Source organism: Pleurodeles waltl, chromosome 3_1 (genome assembly GCF_031143425.1).
Source record: "Pleurodeles waltl isolate 20211129_DDA chromosome 3_1, aPleWal1.hap1.20221129, whole genome shotgun sequence".
NCBI lineage: Eukaryota > Metazoa > Chordata > Amphibia > Caudata > Salamandridae > Pleurodeles > Pleurodeles waltl.
This window is the reverse complement of record NC_090440.1, coordinates 995,082,463-995,098,271: the sequence shown is the minus strand read 5'-3', so window position 1 is coordinate 995,098,271 and position 15,809 is coordinate 995,082,463. Positions and strand designations below refer to the sequence as shown.

The window sequence follows — 15,809 nt, the reverse complement described above, 5'->3', positions numbered from 1 at the left end:
GCGCCCATGGCTTTAGCAGTGTCCGTGTCTTTTTTGAGTTTCTCAATCGCTGTGTCCACTTCTGGACCGAACAGTTCTTTTTCGTTAAAAGGCATATTGAGAACTGCTTGCTGAATCTCTGGTTTAAATCCAGACGTTCGGAGCCATGCATGCCTTCTGATAGTTACAGATGTATTAATTGTCCGTGCAGCTGTATCTGCAGCGTCCATGGAGGAGCGGATTTGGTTGTTGGAAATGGTCTGTCCCTCCTCAACCACTTGTTTTGCCCTATTTTGTAGGTCCTTGGGCAGATGGTCAATGAGATGTTGCATCTCATCCCAATGGGCTCTGTCATAGCGCGCAAGTAGTGCCTGGGAGTTAGCGATGCGCCACTGGTTTGCAGCTTGTGCTGCGACTCTCTTACCAGCTGCATCGAACTTGCGGCTTTCTTTATCTGGGGGTGGTGCATCTCCAGATGTGTGGGAGTTGGCCCTTTTCCTAGCTGCTCCTACAACGACAGAGTCTGGTGGCAGCTGTGTAGTGATGAAAGCCGGGTCTGTTGGAGGCGCCTTATACTTTTTTTCCACTCTTGGTGTGATTGCCCTACTTTTGACCGGCTCCTTAAAGATTTCTTTTGCGTGCCGGAGCATACCAGGGAGCATAGGCAGGCTTTGGTAGGAGCTGTGGGTGGAGGAGAGTGTGTTGAATAAAAAGTCATCCTCGACCTGTTCTGAGTGGAGGCTTACATTGTGAAATTGTGCTGCTCTAGCCACCACTTGAGAATACGCAGTGCTGTCCTCTGGTGGAGATGGCTTCGTAGGGTATGCCTCCGGACTGTTATCTGACACTGGGGCGTCGTATAAGTCCCATGCGCCTTGATCTTGGTCACCCTGACTCATGGTGGTGTGAGCTGGGGAATGTGATGGAGTTTGTGCTGGTGAGACGTTAATCACAGGTGGAGGAAAGGGTGGTGGGGTAACTTTTTTCACCACTTTTGTTTGTGGTGTTTGTTCAGTTTGGAACTCCAATCTTCTCTTTCTTCTAATAGGGGTAAGGGTGCTTATTTTTCCTGTCCCCTGCTGTATGAAAATACGCTTTTGCGTATGGTCTACATCAGTTGAGTGTAGTTCTTCCTCAAACCTATGCCTTTGCATTTGGGAGGTTAACGAGTGCTCTTCTGTATAAGAGCCTGAAACTGGGTCGGTTGCAGTTTGTTTTGGCACCGAAACCCTGTCTGTATCTTTTTTCGGCTCCGAGGTGACTTTTTTCTTTTTCGGGGCCGAAACCTCTCGGCGTCGATCTTCTTCGGTGCCGCTGTCTCGGCGTCGAGCCGTGTCTACACCGGTATCTCGGTGTCGATGCTTGTCTCCAGCACTTTCTCGGTCCCGAGAAGGCTGCGTGCCGGTGTCTCGACCGGAGTCGGACGATCTCGGCACTGTTTGGGCCTTTTTCGGTGCCGACGGTCGGTCACCGAATTTATGGGTCGAGCCATGGCCTGGTGGCAGTGGCGTCCCCTGGGCCTTGTAAATCTTCTTCTGAGTGGTTTTCGACGTCCTACTCACGGTTTGTGTTTCGTCGAATCCTTCGGAGTCCGATTCTTGGATCGAAAAGATTCCCTCCTCTTCTTGTTCCTCGAACTCCCGGTGGGCTGTCGGCGCGGACGCCATCTGAAGTCTTCTGGCTCGACGGTCTCGGAGAGTTTTTCGGGACCGGAACGCACGACAGGCCTCGCAGGTGTCTTCACTGTGCTCAGGTGACAGGCACAGGTTGCAGACCAACTGTTGGTCTGTATAGGGGTATTTATTGTGGCATTTGGGACAGAAACGGAACGGGGTCCGTTCCATCGGCGTTCTTCTGCACGCGGTCGGGCCGACCAGGCCCCGACGGGGGATCGAAAAAAAAAATTACCCCGAAGGGCACCGGAGCTCTTCGATCTTAGACGCGGTGTTGAATCTAACTACGCCGATCCCGAACGCAACAATACCAACGAAAATCTTCCGAAATTAGCTATCTTTCCGTTCCGAAACTCGGAGCGACAGGAACACGTCCGAACCCGATGGCGGAAAAAAAACAATTGAAGATGGAGTCGACGCCCATGCGCAATGGAGACAAAAGGAGGAGTCACTCGGTCCCGTGACTCGAAAGACTTCTTCGAAGAAAAACAACTTGTAACACTCCGGCCCAACACCAGATGGCGAGCTATGCAAAACATGCGTATCTACAGCGACAGATGCCATCGAACATATAAATTCATACAAAAAACTCGTGATGGAGAACAAAGTACTAACTCATCCTTTCCAACATGGGATTTTCTCAGAGAAGGACCAAATAAAATAGTATGGAATTAGGAGCATAAAATCATTAGGCAAACTGACTGCACAGGAAAGCTTAAACATACTGGATATCTGTTATGGAGCCCGTATGCATGCAGTGTTGCTTTGCAAGGTATGGACTGATTTCCATGTGGAGACCTCACAAACTGACAAATTCTCATCAGAGCAGTGGTGTTGGCTTTCTCCCTCCTGCAGTGGGCCACAGGTATACCTGGTAAGAGTCTACTGGCTCTCTGATGGCAAGCTATTAGACAGGAGACCATACATTGTGCCTTAAGTGTTTTGGGAGGGTAGTACTGTGTAAAACACATTTATATTTAATGAAGAGTTGTGTTATCATTTGTCTGTACAGAACACTTTTGGCATCTAATGTCTGTGAGGACCTGTCATTGGGAAAGTAGGACATAGGTCAGGATTAATGTAGAAATTGGAGATCACATTTGGTAGGCAAAAAGGGTGAGTCTTGAGAGAAACTTTCTTGCTCTGGAGAAGAGCATAAGGCTGTTTGTGAATAGGTCGTGTAGCTTACTTACACTTCTGGCAGATAAAAAGCCACTAGAAAAGCAAATTTCTACATCAGGGAAGCAGATACACTTTCTATGTATGTTTGTGAGGTGGCCCTGGTCTGTTTTGAAAGAAACAGGCTAATTTCCCATTGGAATAAAGGTTTTCAAGCTGAATGGAGAAAAATGACTTTATGGTTGCTAGGAAATATTTAATCACAGTCACAGTAAAAAGAGATGTCGAAGAATGCCAGTTTATATAAGCAGCAGTGAAACATACTTTAACAGACTAGAACTGCAAGTTAGATTTATCCAGGTAAAGAAGGGAAGATAGAACAAATTTCTTCCTGTAAATCTCAGGTCTGCCGACTTCAAACACTAAATGCAAATGGACTTCTGGAAGGATGTATGCCCTCTTTCAGGGTAGTCATTCAGGCATCAGGGCATATTTAAGATACTCAGCAACTAAGTAGTTAAGCTTAGAGACTGAATGCAGGAATTCGAATCTCACATGGCATTTTGAAGAGAGGTACCAACAGTGACTAGGCCAGTCGGACCAAATGAGAATATGTGCTGTCTGAACCTGGAGATCATTTTCAGCCAAACTGGGATTGAGAAAAAAAGACCAGGCCATTAAAGAAGCTCTCACCCTGGAGCAAGAAGGCTTTGGCTGCAGGAGGTGTTGGCTGTGATTTAGAGCTCTCTTCCAGTAATGAATATGAAAATAATGAATTTAGCAATTATTCTGCCAAGGCGGTTGCCTTGATAATTCCAAAAGAGGAATCAGATGAATTAAAAAGCAGAATTACAGCAATATGTGTTGAAGCCAACCGGCTAGTTGAGAAAGGAAAAAAGGCAACACCTGCCTTTGTCAAATAAAATGAAGAACCCTTATAAAGATGATGCCCAGAAACGTGGCATTGACTTAAACAAGGAAGTGATGCCAAAGTCTACATATCACTGATATGACATGTTATTGGTAATCTAACATGTAATAAAGCTATTGGTTCTAAAACTATACTCAGGGCCACAGGAATTATGCTGTACGGTTGACTAAATTATGACTCCAAAAAGGGGGAAATCATGCTACCTAATGCAGCACTTTGTGATAAAATTGTATTGCTATTTTAGCACATATTAATACTTTCTGAGCAAAGGTTTAACCTTTAAAGTATTATTTTATTGCGCAAATACAGCAATCAGAAGCAAAAGGACTACCAGTTAACATTTATACAGTCTATAATTGTGCAGCACCATTAAGTGTAACTTTTCGTTAGGTTTCACCAGTTTTAGTGATTAACACATTTGTGATTGATTAAAATAAGCAAATTATTATTAGATGGTGGATATTGTGCGGGGAATCCACAATTATGTGGGAAAATACTGCTGCAGCAGAATGTCATAATTCCCTGGCTCTTGGTATATCTCTGGAGCTCTCTGAGTGTTTTTACAGTATGGTAAAAGACTGTTTTTAAAGCAAAAAAACATGTTTCACATGCAGTTGAGTGATAAACCTTCACAGAAAAAACAAAAATGACAGGCATGGCATGGAGATTATCTGTAGTGTTTGCCTCAAATAATTCAATGATGAAGGGTGGCTGTTGGGGTAGGGGGGAAGACAGAGAGAGAGAGAGAGAGACAGAGACAGAGAGAGAGAGAGAGAGAGAGAGAGAGAGAGAGAGAGAGAGAGGGAGAGAACACAAAATAGCCCAAGAGTTGTCAACTAGTACGTATGCAAATTTCTCGAATTACCTCAACATCACACTCGAACAGTGTGTCATCTAGTAGGGTGACTTTGCAGCGCATGCCTTTAGATTTTTTTACTGACTTCTGGGTAGGTTTTGTCTCTATACCAGTCTTTGTCTCAGTGTTATCTCCCTTTGCACAGTCGTCTGCCGCTTCTTTGTCTTCCTTTGCCTCAAAGTCTTGGTCAAAGTACTGGTTGTCTTCCCGGTCCTCCTGAGCTGGCTGCAATTGAGAGAGAGCAACAGTTTTGGAAATTATATAGGTGCATCAGTCACTAAACAAACCCCATAGTTCACAAGACAGAACAAAAATAAAAGTACCACAATGAATTTGGTTCACTTGGTAAGTGTGTGAGCTCAGCTCCTTTGCATCTAATGGGGAACTGGCACACACCAAAACAAAGCTGTCTCTATACAGAACTTTCAGTGGGACCAAAGATTAAGCATTTATCCATGTGCCAATATCTTGTCCCTACCCTTGCATCCCCAAGTGATGACAAATGCGATGGACAACAACAAAATGGAGAAGCAAGGATTTATTGTACAGGAAAAAGACATGGCAAGTAATTACTCTCTCTTCTATCCAACCAGTGGCAATGAAATGACACAATCAAACAGCATGGTGAGGGGGAACACGGCATATGTTCACGAAACATCAAACCAATACATTATTAGAACTAAGTGCCTGAAGGTAGTATGGTCTTTTTGGAACGTACAAATAAGAAGTCTGGTTTAGGAAATTGGTTCTTTTCCTGTAGTGACAGGACCCGGGGGTCCACTACACCTACTCAGAGTCCACAACTGCTTGGAAAATTTAAAATTATTAGCAAATTCATAACATATTCATGCATAAAAAAGCAACACTAACAACTGAAAGGTTTAAAACGACCTGTAAATGTGAAGGAATTTGAAACCGAAAGCTAAAAATTAAGTTGGTATCCTTAACGTGATTAATGAGAGCAGCACTAGTACAGCAAAAGGAATCAAGGATGGACGACTGGTGTTCTCAACCGAAGCACCATTGAAATTTGTAAGAGTTCAAACAAAATCACAAAACAAAATTAAAGTGATATGACAGTGTGTCGCATATTGGTTATCTTTTCAGAACTAATTCTACATATAGAAAAGCTCTAATCTTCCCATTAATATCTCAATCTTCACTTTTTTGTTAAAATACTGCAGAATCTACATATTTGTTTAATATATACACATTTCTGACTCTTTGTCCATTGTTTTGAAGTACAAATCGTAGAAATCACAAGGGGTGCTACTGGGGGTGGGGGGTGGGAGGAGATCGTCTGCTTCCAGTAGTGCGAACTTGTGTTGAAAACATCACTCACTAGCCCATGGTTTTTTTGTACTTGTCTTTATAAATGATGCCTATCCTGCTTCTGCTGGTTGTTCCATCATATTAGTTTAGTACGTGTTTTTTCAGGCTAGCAGACCTACTAGAATTTCCACCAGGGGTAGGTAAACGCTGAGTAATTCCAATCTCCAAAACTCGATTTTGAGAGTTATGTGCTACAAATTTGAGTAGTGTTTACTTTAGCCCATACTGCAAGACCCAGGGAGATCCAGATTGCTACACCACTCTCGTCGTCCTTGTGTTGATTTTACAGCCGGTACACCAGTGTGCTGTGTACATCTCTTCTAAGGCTAAGGTCTCCTGAAAGCAACAAATTTCCAATGTTTTGATGTACATAACCCATTCCTTGTCTTCAATTTGTCTTCTTAGGCCGGAGAGGTTTCAGCTTACCAAGCTAGTCATTCTGACCTTTGCTTCTGGCCTGGAACATTCAGATGATTGACTCCTATGCCCGAGATGTCTTATAGCGTAGATGGGCTGCGGCTTGCCTGTATCTAGCCAGTCTCATGTGTGAACAATGCCCTTGCACTTGGCTGAGAAGACAGATCATTCTTTTGGTGATGCATTGATTATCTTAGCTACACTGTAAGGTTTCACGCTGTTCTTCATATTGAACCAAGGCGCATGGGTTTCTATTTCTATACTGGAGGCCATTATGGACCTAAATGTGACCTGGATGTAGGCAGCTTGATATTTGAATTTTCCACTTCTTCTGGGTTCCAAGATTGTGTGGTAAGGTTCCTTGATTGTGGTTGTGCATTTAATGCCCGATGTTAGTAGAATATAAAATCATGAGACAAACCAACTGCACACAAAAACCTGAACAAATAGGGCATCTACTATGGATCTTGCATATGTGCAGTATTTCATAGCTGAAAATTGCTTTTAGCATGGGCAGGGCGAACTACGGAGTTGCTGTGGTTACTTTATTAATCCCTGTTTTGTGGTCCAAGAATTTTACCAAAAAAGGTTGTGAAGTGATATCTTCCAGGGCTAAAAAGGCTTTGAATAATTGCGAGGTGTTTCTACTGTTCAGGAAATCGTTCAGGCTCCTAGAAATGCAAAGGGGAGTAAGGAGAACAGAGTTGGCAGGGTGTTCAGATGATGGATCCTGAGTGATTAGCAAACCAGATGAAGGTCCAGCAAGCCCGATAGGTGATTTAAAAAAAAAAAAATTAACAGCTTTCAGTGTAGATCTTAGCTTCTGACACATTCATAGGCTCGTTTGGGGTCTGGTATTCTTTGATGGACTAAATAATTAATGAACTCTACTCTTTATTTGCTAAGAAAAGAGAAAAAATAAAAATAAAGGAAAGCCCACTTCGATCAAGAAGCTGAGGAAAAGTCTTGTCTAATTTTGCTGTCCCAAGGTCAAAAGTCTCCCCTTTGGACTGTTATGCTCTGATGGTCTGGTGCCTTCCCAATGGCACTCAAATTTGAATTTTCATGAAGTCTTTACTTGTACTAATTTCAAAGTGGATTCGTCAGGATTTGCTTTGTTATGAACAGCCTCCGAGACATATGAATTTCACCTTTTCTGCTTCCTTTAGCACTAGTCTTTTTCCAAATCGGATACCCTGGATGGGTTTACGCAGCTTGCAGTTCTTGTCGCAAAATAGGCTCACATTAGCTAATATCAGATCCTTACTAGGCTTGCAGGCTGTTTATTTTTATAATAAAAAAAGATATATTTTTATTGAGTTTTTTAAGTAAAAGAAAGTGCAACCAAACAGTGAAATCACAGTAGGCACTGAACAGTACAGTAAAAGGCAGTTGCAGATGTATGGCAAGTACCATATAATCATGATATTTCAAAAGCAGTGACATTTCCACAGATCCACGGTCTACTCCACCCCATTAATGGCATCCTCAAAATCACCCCCTCTCCCCTAGGCCTTCCAAGCAGACCACACCTTTTACCATCTCTTTGAGGCATCCTCTGCTCAAGTAGATCGTTTTTTCGGTGTCAGTCCTGTACCTTTGGCAGATCTATCATTCCCCATTTTTAGGCAATGTAACTCTTAGCATCTTCAAGGCTGAGGGACAGCCATACTTTACTATATTGAGGTGGTGGTTCGTCATCCCAGATAATAAGTATGCAACATTTGACTGTTTGGCATCTGGTAACCCGTCACTGTGTGCATTGTGGCTCTGATGGAGAACCAGTAGGGTTTTATTTGTGGACAGCACCAAATCACATGTAGGAACATTCCTCTCTCCCCACATCCCCGCAAACAAGCCGCCATTGGACATCTATCCATGGCATGAATAGTAGGAGCGATGTAGAATACATAACTGGACTAGCCTAAAGCCAGATCTGACTGCAATTTCTCGATGGCTCCCTAGGGCTTATTCCCATTCGCCCTCTTCAAATTGTCCACCATCTGCCTCCCATTTGGCTTTCAGGGCCAGCAGGGTGTCAGAAGCGTTATTTTGCAGTTTTCTGTATATCATGGATAAGGCTTTCTTGCACATCTCTTCCGACAGAACGTGGTCCTTGAGTGGGAAGGGCTCCTTAATAGTATTGTCAGCAGGTATATATATGGCAAGAGAACGCTTGAGTTGGATATATTTATAACTAAGTGGAGGGCGCTAGCTGGTATTAGTTGGTCATTTCAGTCAGATGCAGCAGTCTGTTTCCCTGCCAAAGATCACCCAGCTTGGTAATTTCTATAAATTTCCATTTGGTAAAGCCCTGAAGTTTGCACACCTCTAATAGGAGGTCACTGGACTGAAGAGGGGTAATCGTCAGTCGGCCCCTCCAGTCCAGGTATGCTGTGCCCTCCCTCCATATTTCTGTGACCATTCTGGTGTGGACCTGGAGATTACGAGCCAGTTTAGTTTTACACAGTGCCCCCTCATAACCCTCTCTGACCTATGTAGATCTATCCAGAAGTGTGGCCGGTTTGTCCCAGGGTGCAAAGATCCAGTCATTGACTACAGTCAACTGTGCCACCCAATAGTATTTACGTATGTCAGGTAGGCCAATCCCCCCATTGTATACTCCCTGGTAAGTTTCTGGAGGAGAACACAGTGTGGGCTATTTCCCCAGAGTAAGAGTCGGAGAGCAGCCTCCATTCTAAAGAAAAAGTATTTTGGGCACTAGGTAGGTGGTGTTTTGCAATGTGTATATCATGCGTGGGAGGGTCATCATTCTGAACACTGCTGCCCTCCCCGGAAGGGAGAGTGGCAAGGTCCTCCAGTTCTATACATCTGACTCAAATCGCTCTATAACAGGTTTAAGGTTTTCTTTTTTAGAACACTTTTGGGTCTTGTGTGACGTATATGCTGAGTTATTAGAAGCCTTCTTCTACCATAGTCATATGCATCTCGCCCTGCAGGACTCTTGTTGGATCCATGCATGAGAGATTTTTGCCAATTGATCGTGTACCCTGAGAAGGCGCCAAAATGCAGAGAATCTGCATTAGCCTGGGGATAGTGAAAGTGGGGTCTGTGAGACAGAATAAAAATAAAATGGAGGATATACTCTCCTCCCATGTCTCCACCAAAGTAATTCCCTGTACTAGTGGGTCACCCCTGATCCGTATTGCCAGAGTCTCTAATAAGTGGGGAGGTGCCAGAATGGCAAGCAGAACACCACACCTCTAACAGATCCTGGAATGGTAGGCCCCTAGTCCGACTCCTCACGCTACAGCCAAACATGTGGCTCATGAAGCAGACAATAACAAAGTTATTTTTAAACACCACCACAAAATGTCATCAGGCATCATCTGGAAAAGTATGTCTCAACAACCAGAAACATCAAGGGAAGAAGAATAACCAAAACTGGCCCCAAAACCTGAATTGGGATCAAATGGAAGTCCACCCTTAAGAACTGTTTGCTACAGGAACAAGGGCACCATAAAAATGACATAACCTCACATCCTACAAGAGGGTAAGGCAAAGAAAATGCAGATCATGATGCGAATACCCATCCAAGAAGAGTCAAAACTCACATCAGAACTACATCACTTTCCTTATGAATGTGATGCACAAGATTCAGGAAAACAGTTTTGTGAACAAAAGAACAGACGAGAGTGCATGTGCAGAAGATCGGCACAAATAAGAGTTGTGACACTCCTCTCCAACCCTAGTGAACGCATTACATCTTTAAGCATGCTCAACAGAAGTGTGGCACAAATGCAGCCCAGCCCTCTAATAAACAGCTGCCTTCCTGCACCCCCTCCATGATTTCTGCTTAGGAGAAGCCAGCGATCTAGACTGTAAAGGACTTCGATCCCATCTGTGTCCCTCCAGGAGTAACTATGCTCTGCTCAGCTGGGAACAATTGAAAGGAATATCCAGTAGTCTGTCTGAACAGCCCTCAGGACACCAGAAGCACCAAACCTAGCACTATGGCAAAGGGATAGAGAAGAGCCCATGGAGCTGGCAACAAAGTTATCCATCCCAAGGTTGTGGTCCTCCGTCGTCATGCTGGTGGCAGTTCCCACTGGAGATATTACAGGACACTCTGAGTCAAGAAGTATTGGTGGGTGCACTGAAGGATTATTATTAGATCAACTGGGCTACTACACAGATTAGCGCAACGGAGGGAGAGGCTGTGCTGAGAGGCAAGTGTGAGGGCCTCTCTTGTGAGATGCGCCAAACGCTGCAGTCACAAATCCTTCATAAGGGGGAAGCCTTGGCAGCGGTACGAAAACCCCTTCATGAGAACGAGGAGCGGGGACACGAAGAAGCCACACTGCAGCGCCAGGTGGCATCACTGAAGTCCTACCACCAACTGCTGCAATGGGAGGAAGATAGCTCTGGGAAGCTCCTGGCCTGGATCTTTCAGCAGGAGACCCACATTTTCCTACATTACATCTAAAGACTCTCTCTCCACCCCCACCTCGAACACCTGGAACAGGCATACACATACACTAGCCCACATAGCTCAGATCCGGAGAGCAATTTTGACTTCCTGGCGAGTTTACATCTCCAGGTAGCAGCACAAGGGAGAGATAGCGGCACAGGAAATAGATGCCGACCTCACACTGGAAAAGGTTAAGTAGGCGTGCCTCCCTGGGGTGGGGGGGGGAGTGCCTGGGAGTGACAGCTTCACAGCCAATTTTTATCAGGCTTTCACCATGGAGATTTCCCAACAGTTGCTTAAGGTGTACCTAAAGGCTAGGGAGCAGGGTGTTCTACCTCCTTCCATCTGGGAGGTTTGTATTACCAGGATGGTGAAGCCTGGTGCAAGGACATCTGATCCATCCTCCTATCACCTGCTCACGACGATCAACAGAGACATGAAGGTTCTCTGTAAGCTCCTTGCTCTCCGGCTGCGGCGATTGATCTCCCAACTGATACACCTGGATTAGTGCGGGTTTATACCGAGATGGAATACAACCATGAATCTGAGAAGACTGATGCATGTTATGCATAAAGTCGAGGATAGAAGAAAGGAAATGGCCGTGGTCTCTATTGACACAGCCAACGCCTTTGACACAGTGGACTGCCACTACTTAATGAGTGCACTAGAAGCAATGGGGTCGGTCAACAGTTCTTATCATAGGTACACCTGTTGTATACGGCCCTGACTGCTAGGGTCAGGGTTGGCCGTCTATGTTAGAGCCTATGGGAGAGTAATCAGTGTCTTAAGGGTGGCAAAGGGCTCTGTGGTGTCAGCACCAGACTTGATAAATTAGTTTTGACCACTGTCTTGGGTACAGTAAAATTGAAAAACATCTCAAATTTACAGTCTCATTAAAAAAGAGATATGTCCTCAAGGGTAGGCCAAACCATTCCATGGGTAGCACAGAAGGCACAGCAAACCCTCCAGGACTAAGGAGAAGAGGTTCAAAATATTTCCTTAACATTATCCGCTTCCTCACACATTGTTTCCCAAAGCCATAATGAAACAGGCAGACAACCCAGTTAAAGAGAGCAGAGTGTTTGGGACTTAAGAGTCAGATCACAAGGAATCAGGAGAATCTTGGCCAGCAGCAGCTCAAAAGTGTAGGAGGCTGGACTGGCTTGTAGTGAGTACCAAGGGGTACTTGAACCTTGCACCAGGCCCAGTTATCCCTTATTAGTGTATAGGGTGTCTAGCAGCTTAGGCTGATAGATAATGGTAGCTTAGCAGAGCAGCTTAGGCTGAACTAGGAGACGTGTGAAGCTACTACAGTACCACTTAGTGTCATATGCACAATATCATAAGAAAACACAATACACAGTTATACTAAAAATAAAGGTACTTTATTTTTATGACAATATGCCAAAGTATCTTAGAGTGTACCCTCAGTGAGAGGATAGGAAATATACACAAGATATATATACACAATAGCAAAAATATGCAGTATAGTCTTAGAAAACAGTGCAAACAATGTATAGTTACAATAGGATGCAATGGGGAAACATAGGGATAGGGGCAACACAAACCATATACTCCAAAAGTGGAATGCGAACCACGAATGGACCCCAAACCTATGTGACCTTGTAGAGGGTCGCTGGGACTATTAGAAAATAGTGAGAGTTAGAAAAATAACCCTCCCCAAGACCCTGAAAAGTGAGTGCAAAGTGCACTAAAGTTCCCCTAAGGACCAAGAAGTCGTGTTAGAGGAATAATGCAGGAAAGACACAAACCAGCAATGCAACAACTGTGGATTTCCAATCTAGGGTACCTGTGGAACAAGGGGACCAAGTCCAAAAGTCACAAGCAAGTCGGAGATGGGCAAATGCCCAGGAAATGCCAGCTGCGGGTGCAAAGAAGCTTCTACTGGACAGAAGAAGCTGAGGTTTCTGCAGGAACGAAAAGGGCTAGAGACTTCCCCTTTGGTGGACGGATCCCTCTCGCCGTGGAGAGTCGTGCAGAAGTGTTTTCCCGCCGAAAGAACGCCAACAAGCCTTGCTAGCTGCAAATCGTGCGGTTAGCGTTTTTGGATGCTGCTGAGGCCCAGGAGGGACCAGGAGGTCGCAAATTGGACCAGCAGAGAGAGGGGACGTCGAGCAAGACAAGGAGCCCTCTCTGAAGCCGGTAGCACCCGGAGAAGTGCCAAAAACAGGCACTACGAGGATGCGTGAAACGGTGCTCGCCGAAGTTGCACAAAGGAGTCCCACGTCGCCGGAGACCAACTTAGAAAGTCGTGCAATGCAGGTTAGAGTGCCGTGGACCCAGGCTTGGCTGTGCACAAAGGATTTCCGCCGGAAGTGCACAGGGGCCGGAGTAGCTGCAAAAGTCGCGGCTCCCAGCAATGCAGCCCAGCGAGGTGAGGCAAGGACTTACCTTCACCAAACTTGGACTGAAGAGTCACTGGACTGTGGGGGTTACTTGGACAGAGTCGCTGGTTTCGAGGGACCTCGCTCGTCGTGCTGAGAGGAGACCCAAGGGACCGGTAATGCAGCTTTTTGGTGCCTGCGGTTGCAGGGGGAAGATTCCGTCGACCCACGGGAGATTTCTTCGGAGCTTCTGGTGCAGAGAGGAGGCAGACTACCCCCACAGCATGCACAAGCAGGAAAACAGTCGAGAAGGCGGCAGGATCAGCGTTACAGAGTTGCAGTAGTCGTCTTAGCTACTTTGTTGCCGGTTTGCAGGCTTCCAGCGCGGTCAGCAGTCGATTCCTTGGCAGAAGGTGAAGAGAGAGATGCAGAGGAACTCGGATGAGCTCTTGCATTCGTTATCTAAAGTTTCCCCAGAGACAGAGACCCTAAATAGCCAGAAAAGAGGGTTTGGCTACTTAGGAGAGAGGATAGGCTACTAACACCTGAAGGAGCCTATCAGAAGGAGTCTCTGACGTCACCTGGTGGCACTGGCCACTCAGAGCAGTCCAGTGTGCCAGCAGCACCTCTGTTTCCAAGATGGCAGAGGTCTGGAGCACACTGGAGGAGCTCTGGACACCTCCCAGGGGAGGTGCAGGTCAGGGGAGTGGTCACTCCCCTTTCCTTTGTCCAGTTTCGCACCAGAGCAGGGCTAAGGGGTCCCCTGAACCGGTGTAGACTGGCTTATGCAGAATTGGGCACCTCTGTGCCCAACAAAGCATTTCCAGAGGCTGGGGGAGGCTACTCCTCCCCTGCCTTCACACCATTTTCCAAGGGGAGAGGGTGTCACACCCTCTCTCAGAGGAAGTTCTTTGTTCTGCCATCCTGGGCCAGGCCTGGCTGGACCCCAGGAGGGCAGATGCCTGTCTGAGGGGTTGGCAGCAGCAGCAGCTGCAGTGAAACCCCAGGAAGGGCAGTTTGGCAGTACCAGGGTCTGTGCTACAGACCACTGGGATCATGGGATTGTGCCAACTATGCCAGGATGGCATAGAGGGGGCAATTCCATGATCATAGACATGTTACATGGCCATATTCGGAGTTACCATTGTGAAGCTACATATAGGTAGTGACCTATATGTAGTGCACGCGTGTAATGGTGTCCCCGCACTCACAAAGTTCAGGGAATTGGCTCTGAACAATGTGGGGGCACCTTGGCTGGTGCCAGGGTGCCCACACACTAAGTAACTTTGCACCCAACCTTTACCAGGTAAAGGTTAGACATATAGGTGACTTATAAGTTACTTAAGTGTAGTGTAAAATGGCTGTGAAATAACGTGGACGTTATTTCACTCAGGCTGCAGTGGCAGGCCTGTGTAAGAATTGTCAGAGCTCCCTATGGGTGGCAAAAGAAATGCTGCAGCCCATAGGGATCTCCTGGAACCCCAATACCCTGGGTACCTCAGTACCATATACTAGGGAATTATAAGGGTGTTCCAGTAAGCCAATGTAAATTGGTAAAATTGGTCACTAGCCTGTTAGTGACAATTTGTAAGGAGAGAGCATAACCACTGAGGTTCTGGTTAGCAGAGCCTCAGTGAGACAGTTAGGCACCACACAGGGAACACATACATATAGGCCACAAACTTATGAGCACTGGGGTCCTGACTAGCAGGGTCCCAGTGACACATAACAAACATACTGAAAACATAGGGTTTTCACTATGAGCACTGGGCCCTGGCTGGCAGGATCCCAGTGAGACAGTGAAAACACCCTGACATACACTCACAAACAGGCCAAAAGTGGGGGTAACAAGGCTAGAAAGAGGCTACTTTCTCACAAAAAGCTCTCATCAACTCCAACCAATGGAACAAACAATACATGAAGAACAAAGAGAGGTCCTGGGCCTTCATCAGCACCAATGTCAAAAAGGTCAGTAATGCATTCAATGGCAAAGTGGATGAAGTCAATCCTGGGATGGAGACAGACGGGTGGCTACTGCAGCGGAGGGACACACAACCCAGGATTCTCTAGTTGCTGGAGGGGCCCCAGACAGAGAGGAGAGGGCTACAGCCTGTACAGCAAATCTTAGGAGAATGCCAACATCTGAGCGGGTCAGCGCCAGGTGCTCAAAAAGCCAGGAGCAGGTTTGACAGCACCAGGCACGGCATGCTGGTGCAAGGACTTTCCTCAACCAGGCAAATGCAACGCCCAAGGAGTACGTGACCCCAGACAGAAAGCTTGGTCTGACAAAGAATAACACCAGATGGGAGGAACCCCTCTCAACCAGTTCCACCTGAACGGACCAATCTAGGCCAAGCGTGACAATGAAAATGAGTTTTGGAAAATACTTTCGTAGGCTGGATCCACAGCAAGATCTGGACCCACGTTGTAATTTCCATATGAAGCAGTTCTTTGTCGGAAAATCTGGCAAACACTGGCACCAGTAAAGCCAAACACCCAAACCAACCAGGGTCTGGAACTGTCAAAAACTCTGACCCACACACCTGCTAAAATCGAGAAAGACGATGTCAAGTAATCAGAAACAGACTTGGAGCACCGCAAACAGTTTCAAAATAGTACAACGTTAGAGAACTGCATATCAGACCTGTATAGAAGGGTGCAGAAAAAAATGGGACTATGGAGTGCCGTGTGGCCCATATGTACGATCTGTAATGTCACATCCTGG

The 15,809-nt window shown here is 45.9% G+C and overlaps 1 protein-coding gene across 14 annotated transcripts in view; it reads right to left on the bottom strand.

The window, feature by feature from the left end:
• EPB41 (erythrocyte membrane protein band 4.1) overlaps positions 1-15,809 on the bottom strand; it is a 698,787-nt gene that overhangs the window by 422,540 nt on the left and 260,438 nt on the right. For all 14 annotated transcript variants that reach the window (XM_069224160.1, XM_069224170.1, XM_069224159.1 and 11 more), the window contains one exon: positions 4,568-4,783. In XM_069224160.1, coding sequence (XP_069080261.1) covers positions 4,568-4,783 — 216 coding nt within the window. The remainder of the gene's footprint in view (positions 1-4,567; positions 4,784-15,809) is intronic.